General features: G+C 43.3%; 1 protein-coding gene across 1 annotated transcript in view; it reads right to left on the bottom strand.

The window, feature by feature from the left end:
• Positions 1 to 4,272: 4,272 nt before the first annotated feature.
• EIF5B (eukaryotic translation initiation factor 5B) overlaps positions 4,273 to 7,891 on the bottom strand; it is a 54,038-nt gene continuing 50,419 nt past the window's right edge. Inside the window, exons 24-26 of the mRNA XM_018563367.1 lie at positions 6,505 to 6,643; positions 4,871 to 5,032; positions 4,273 to 4,487 (exon numbers count right to left, since the gene is read on the bottom strand). Of these exons, the coding sequence (XP_018418869.1) occupies positions 4,380 to 4,487; positions 4,871 to 5,032; positions 6,505 to 6,643 (409 nt within the window). The 3' untranslated portion in view covers positions 4,273 to 4,379. The remainder of the gene's footprint in view (positions 4,488 to 4,870; positions 5,033 to 6,504; positions 6,644 to 7,891) is intronic.

Below are 7,891 nucleotides of genomic sequence, written 5' to 3'. Positions count from 1 at the left end.
ATATATATTAAATAAATAAAAGATGATTCAATGGCCTGCACTGCAAAATTTCTGGTTGATTCCCAAGCTCTCCTGGATAAAAAAAAACTAAGCCCAGGACTTCCTTCCCCCAGGTGGTACCAATCACTCAGTTTCACTACGGTCCTGGATGCCATGGTGACTCTGTAGGATCATGTTCTCTCTGATCACCTTTCCTCCCTTGAAGATCCTTCCTTATTTGTTTTGCAGGATCGAGGTGGAAGGCATACCATTGATCCTTGTGGCTTCCTACTGGCACCAAGACGTGGGGTACACAGACATCTTTCGGATGCTGGCAGACTCCCATTGGTTGTTCCCAGACTGACCGGTCCATCTGACTTCAGGCCCACTATTCTATCCTGGTTCTCGGTCGCTAGCTTGGTGGCTGGGCTGTTGAAATCCAGGTCCTGAGATAGATATTCCCACACTCTTGCATGACAGGTTCACCTCTCATCACACTTGGAGGGCTTACTTTACCTGGTGTGAACAGCTGAGGTTTTAGCCTCAGAAATACTCGAGATGGATTCTGGTCTTTCTTCAATCAGGGTTGGATTAGCACCTAGGCATGAGTAGTCTCAAGGTTCAAATATCAACCTTGGCCACTCATTCCTTGGTAAAGGCTTTTGTACAGGTGGTCGCCCATGTGCCTCCTTCTAGACACCCTTCAGTGATGCTGTGGGTTCTCAACTTAGTTCTTTAATCTATCCAGCAAACTCCAGCTGGCAGTGCTATTTTAAAGAACCATTCCTTGTTCTTAAAAAGTATAAGGTTGTTCTCATGCTTAAGGATTCCTTTTCAACTAAAGGTGGTGTCTTTTCATCTTAAACAGGACATCATCCTGATTTCCTAATGACTGGCCCAGAAACATCCCAACAAGATTTCCCTTCAATGTTTACATGTGGTTCGGGCTGTCTGAGCCTATGTCTTGGCTACAGCCTCAGTCAGACAATCAGATTGTTTCTTTGTCCTTCCTGAGGATAGCACCAGGCAGACGCGATGTTATGTGAGTGATAAAAGAATAATACTCTTTATTTAAAAAATGTTGATTATTAAATTAGTGCCAGATCCTCATACAAAAGCCCTAAAAACAAAGATAACCAAACCAGGCCATGCAGTACCCAGCCTGCCATACAGGGGAAACCAGTTCAGGTCCCAGGAGAACAATCAAAGTTAGGGTACAATTGGGCCAGCCAACACCAGATGGGTACTCACTACATTGCAGACGGAGTGTTACAGTTCCACATCCAAGAGATTAACAACAACAAAGCATCCAAAGGATCATCGGATCTAGAACCGGGTTTAACTGTCCTACACTGGGACCCCAAAGTGTATCTACTGTTCCAGCTGTAGAGAGAAGATCCAATGAGGAAGCCAGTTAGGGGGAATCAGTGAGCAGGTAATTCTGCATAGTAACCTGTCCACCAGTAGTACTAGACAGTCCATAGGAAGGATGATCTCCAGGGTATCACATGGAAAGGGCACCACAGCTTGCCACCTTCCAGCTACTCCTCAGAATCTCTCTGTCCAGTTTCGGCAACACACAACCCCCAACCATGTGGGTATGTTAGGCTTTAAAAGGAGAACTATGAAGGGAGTGATTTCCACTCATCCTTGTAGTTAGAGCCGACCTGTGACAAAGGAGCTGTCACAGGTCGGCTCTATTGACCGGGAAGTGAGCAGAAACATGCAGCCGATCCGCTCACTTCCCGATCGTCTTCCTGCAGTGAGCGGTAACTGATCCTCCAGCGCCGAGTGGAGAAACGAACAGGGAAAGGGGCAGGCATAGCTGCCGCCAGTTCGGCAGAGCCAGCTGTTACTCACGCAGCTGGGTGGATCACGACAGTATTGTCGGGATTCGTCCCGGGTGCGGTGATCTCAATATATAGCGTGCAATAGCCTGCTATATACTGAGCTTTGATTCACGGGAGGTTAGTATATGTCCTCCCTTGACCCTAGAAAACTGGGGAAAAACACTTACCCCATAGTATTTCTTTAAGATTTCCTTCCTGGAGGTGTGAATGGGGGAGGGTCTGTGAGTTAACAAAGGCTGCCGGCTCTCCATTGTTTCCTAGTAGGGACACTGCACAAAGCACCAGAAAGTTCAAGTAGGAATTAGCTCAGCCTGGAAAGTGAGTTGCAACCAGGTACTTAGAAACTTCCAGTAAGCTGCAGGCTAACCTTCAACCATGCAGATTTTGTCCCAGGGCTCACTGCGTCTCATTTTACCAGTGGATTGGACAGGTCATTGTGCAGTCCTATTCTGCTAAGGGTAAGGCTCCACTTTTTGCTTTGAAGGCGCACAATAATAGATCTGCCAGTGCCTCAAACATCTGCCACCCGGTCTTCTGTTCTTATATTCACTAAGTTTTACCAGGTGGATATTCTGGCCTCTGCTGATGCTAGTTTCAGATGTAAAGTGCTACAGACGGATATCAGAGTTTGGATTTTCCCTTTCTTTCTCTTTTGGTGGCCTGTTGGTGATTGATTGCCGTGTTGCCCACCCCTCTGTTCTAATCGCTTTTGGACTTCCCAGTTGGCTTTGAAGCTGCCTGTGCCCTGTACCAGTTTATTTTAATACCTGCATCATTAGAGACATTATGCTCCAAAGCAATTGAGAAGGGATGTCCTTGAACTGGAGAGAGTCCAGCGGAGGGCAACAAAACTAATTAGGGGAATGGAGGACCAGATCTATGAGACAAGGCTTCTGACCTTAAACATGTTTACGCTGGAATTAAGGAGATTAGGGGGGGATATGATTCATGTACAAGATGTTCAATGGTGACAGCAACATTGGCAACAAACTGTTTGAGATTAGCTCCATTACAAAGACTAGAGGCCACCACCTAAAATTGGTGGAGAAAAAATTCCAGCACAATGGGCGAAGAGGGTTCTTTACAGTAAGAGCGGTTAAGGTCTGGAACTCACTGCCACCGGAAGTGATTTCAGCCAAGAGTGTAGATTTGTTCAAGAAACGTTTGGACAATTTCTTGAGGGACCGTAATATCCAGGGATACCAGTATCCCTAAGAATGAGATGATGCGTGGACCTATATGGGTTGGACTTGATGGACGTATGTCTTTATTCAACCCCAGATACTATGTAACTGATTGCAAACCAATGTTGTAAGACCCGTTTTTTTTTATTTCTTTCTTTCCCATGTCTCTTCTTCTTTCTAGTTTCTCTCTGTGTTTTGTGTTTTAAGATGAAGTTTGTTTGCTATGAAGATATAGCAACGGGAATGACTGCTCCTATGTTCAGGGACTACAAATTGTAGAATTCGGATTGTTCTTTCTAATGTTGATGTAGCGTGTGCTACCGTGTTAAAAACCACTGTTGTAGAACTTTAGTAAATAACAAGATGATGAAATTGGATCGGTAGGATAAATGCCGATTCCTGGAACTATTTCCTAACGTGAGCCACATCGAATTAATCTCTATGGAAAATAAATATTACAGCATATGTAACCGAATGGCCACTTACAAACATATTTAGCTAATTGTGTTTCCAAACAGATTCTAGTATATATTACAGCATGCGGCCACCATACAGGACACCTGGATACAGTTCACAGTGTGGTCTTAACAACGAAAACACAGCCATGTTAAAACCCATATGTTTTGCTTATTGCCGTAACCAGAGCACATAGTATTACTTGCAGAAAATTAATGGACTGTTTCTACTCGCTGATCTTAAATGCACGTAAATTAGATTTATTGTAACATGACCAGAAGTAAGCCCCAATGAAAGCTACACAGAATGATTAAAATTACATCAAACTGTATCAAGACAAATAACGTTGTCCATTTACTTTATTTCCGGCTCTGTGTGAGGATTACATTGGAACTTTGTGGTGTGAACCAAAATGCTGCCCAAAGCACAATTTACACCATCATTTTACATAAAGAAGATGGACAAATTGAATTACCGATATTACAAAAAAAAAAAATCTGTAGGCACAAAGGACCAATGAACACATACAGCCCAGGGCAAACAGACTGCATAAATAATGCTTTGAATTCATTGTTTTTACATCAAAATTGATCCAAGATTCTTTGCAGCAAAATCAAATGCTGCAGTGCCAATCTTGCAAGTAAAAAATGTGTGCCAATTGTTTAAAACAGAAGCCAGTTATCGGAGTATTGTGGAAAGGTAGTGGGCAGGCACATTGGAACTGTGGGGGCTGTAAAACTGAGCACTGTCAAACCAGTGTAAATTCTTGGTTTCCCATGGAAAACAATTTAAAACTACTTATTTTTTTCCTCCAAACCACGGGTTCAATCCTTGGTTTCTCCCCTCTTCGATCTTCATTTCTTTACAAAATTAGAACATCATCTGAAGCGAGTTCCAGCGTTTAAAAGCATTATATGATTTCAAACACTTTTTTCAATTCAACTATGAGTTGCCAGTCTGATTTCTGCATTTCATCTCTAAACCAGTTTTTCAAAGCATCAATTGATTGTCGGTTGATCTAAAAACAAAAATAAAATAAAAAAGGAATACAAGAATGTGAAAAAACAAAAACTACCAAGGTAGCTTAAACAGGAACTTACAAGTTCTAATAAACTTGTACTGAGAAAATATGCTAGCTGCCATTACTTACACTCGCTTTTGGAACATGCTAGCTGCCTGGTGTCGTGCTTACCGCGCTTTCAGTACCTTCCGAGTATCTGACCCAAAGTACACACATGAGAAGTTATAGCTTGACTTTGGTTGATCTATTCTTTTTCCAGGTCAGTTACACATAGTACAGAAGATGGGGGACAGCCAATCATCTGCAGCCACTGGATTACTTTCAGTACTGGTGAAGCCTAAATAATACAGCTGTATATTTTTAAAGTGTGAATTACTCACCTTGCTAACAAGATGGTCTGTTGCTTCAAAGTGTCGGCCAAACATCTTTGGAGACTCGCCAGGGATAGGCTCTATTTTAATACAGATTTCTTGGCCCTTTCTTGCCACATCTACAGCTTTGTGGTTCATTTCAATACTGGTTATGATGCCGATATCTACAAACTAAAAATGCAAGACATGTCACATACATTTCAGAGGGGCCACACATTTTCTAAACATGCAGGGCTCAGGGTGTACAAACTCTGATATTCCCATTACATGTAGTGAAGGCTATTTAACAATAAATCACCTTTTTTTGGTCATCAGAATGTGCAACACACCTTTTTCAGGCGTTAAAGGAGAACTATGAGGTGAGTGCTTTTTACTCTTAGTTCATAGTTCTAGCCGACCTGTGACAATGAGACTGTCACAGGTCGGCTCAATAGATCGGGAGGTGAACGAACACATAACGGCGCTCGCTCACTTCTCGATCCTGCCGTGACAGGGAGGGGCTGGATTCCCCCCTCCGATCCGCCAGCGCTGACTGGCGGAACGGACGGGGGAGGGGGCGGGTTCAGCTGGCTCTGCCTCTAGAAAGGCAAAGCCAGCTGTCACTCACGCAGCTGGGCGGATCTCGACATTGATGTCGGGATCCGCTCCGGCGTCTCAGTATAGCGCGAGTTGTAGCTTGCGGTATACTGGAGCTTAGAGTGACGGGAGGATGCTAGTTTGTGTCCTCCCGTTACCCTAAGGAGAACTATTGGGGAAAAGCCCTAACCCCATAGTTCTCCTTTAATAAATGAGAACCTACTGCGTGCTACTGATTGGTGGTGATATACAGATTAACTTTAATGGAAAGTGCAAATAGCCCATAAATGGGGTAAGGATTCATGCACACTGGAGATCAGGATTTTCCAACTGTGTATACAGTACATCTTTGTAACGCATCCCTCCTGGGTGACTTCAATCGGAAGTCAAAAAAAAAAGAAAAATGCTGACCAGTAGGCTCTTTATGACAGACAAGACCGTACATGTCTCTTCTGCCATAAAAGCATGTTGCTGCCTATTAGCAATTTTCTTTTCCTGTACACTGAGCAGGCATGACCAGCTCACTGTACAAGCTCGGCATGCTGAGATGAAGTAACTCCTGTGCGCATGCGTGGGAGTTAAATCATCGGGGCCCGGCCAATCAAGTAGCCGAGGAATCGGAACCCAGAAGTGGGAGGAAGCAGAGCTGGAGGGGATCGATTCCTATATATGCAGTGCTCCAAGTTAGGCACATGTTCACAATACAGAATAGTTTTTCAAGTTACTTAAAGGCAACATAGACACAGACTGGCACATTCTCTAATTGCCAATGTTCACATGCATTTAATGTCTTCATGTTCTCGCTTTCTAAATATATCAATGTTTAACTTTTAGCTACAACACAGTTACAGCAGATCTCCGAATGTTCACTGGTGAATGAAGCCCCAAAAAATGACCCATATAGGCAGCAGAAGTAAAATTGTTTTTCAGCGAGGAATGCGCTCACTTAAAAACTGGCCTTAAACATTCTGCTCTATTGAAATGTAATAAAATTCATTTTAAAGGGCAGCAGCCATAAATACATCAAATATTTTTTTTATAAAACCAACACAACTCGAGGTACTTACACTTTTACTTGGTACGCATATTGGTGTTCCTTGTTTGACTTGCCCAGCTTCTATAATCACTCCCATGACAATGGGATCTCGAGAATTAAAAATAAATTGAGGAAGAATTCGTATTTTACATGGGAACACAGCTATGTGCCTAAAGTGGAAAATAAAACAGTATTGGTTTGATGTAGTCAAGCGCAGAGAATAGACATGTTTCCCAAACATTATACTCAAGCTGGACCTACACTATGCAAATTTCAGCTGGTTCATAATTATTATACAGGATTTTTATAGCGCCAACAGTTTGCGCAGCGCTTTACAATATAAGGAAGACATTACAATCACAATACAATTCAAGACAAGATGGTAAGGAGGGCCCTGCCCCTGAGGGCTTACAATCTAAAAGGGAGGGGGAAGTGATACAAGAGGTGGTAGCTGTGTGGGGATGAATTGTTTGAGAACATGATGGTACAGTGGTTAGTTTGAGGTGGGATAGGCTTCCCTGAAATGTGTCTTAAGGGATCGCCTAAACCAGTGGTTCTCAACCTTTCTAGGGCCGGGACCCCTTGGTAACATTTGCCAAGTTGTCGTGACCCCCAACGGTAAAATTTAGGGATGACGGGGCTGCTGCAGCGACATCTGGCGGCGTGGCGGGAGAACTGACACTGCTGCACTAGGAGAGGGCTGAGGAGGACTCTCACCTTGCACAGCAGAAATCACACAGCGACCCACAGGTTGAGAACCACTGCTGTAACAGCTAAAATGGCAAACCATATAACACAAGCCGAGGGTGTCAGCTTTTATTATTAATAATAATGATGATAAAAGGTTTATGTTTTCTTTTAGAAAAAAAATACTATTATTTTTATTACTATTTATTATTAGAGGGGGTCACACCAAAATGACCGTCAGTCATATTGGTGTCACCGCCTCCACTGGTGGCATCCGGGTGCGGGCTGCACCCCCTTGTGACGCCACTGAATGCTGGGACTTGTAGTTCCCTAGGTGATATGCGGAGGCTTACAACTACAAGTCCCATCATGCCCTCATTATCCCTGTACACCACATATCACCCTGGGAACTACAGGTCCGAGCATGCCCTCATTGTCCTTGTACACTTCCCCTCCATATCAAAGTGTTATTATTCCTAAATAAAATGTATGTGGACAGGATTAGGTGCCGGAAATCCACCATTGGGGAGGGCGGTGATGCCTGCAAATTGTGTACTGACAGTGTAGAAACCTTCCACAGGAAAGTTCTCTCTCTTTTATTGACCTGGATTATTATATACAATATACAGTATATCTATCAGTGATATACAACACGTCACACAATGCACAGGACACAGAAACATAGGAATTGGGCACTAGGACTTGATGAAGCTTACAAGCTCACAGGGACA

Source organism: Nanorana parkeri, unplaced genomic scaffold (assembly GCF_000935625.1).
Source record: "Nanorana parkeri isolate BGI_ZX_2015 unplaced genomic scaffold, ASM93562v1 scaffold21, whole genome shotgun sequence".
NCBI classification, from domain to species: Eukaryota; Metazoa; Chordata; class Amphibia; order Anura; family Dicroglossidae; genus Nanorana; species Nanorana parkeri.
This window is presented reverse-complemented; position numbering and strand designations above follow the sequence as displayed.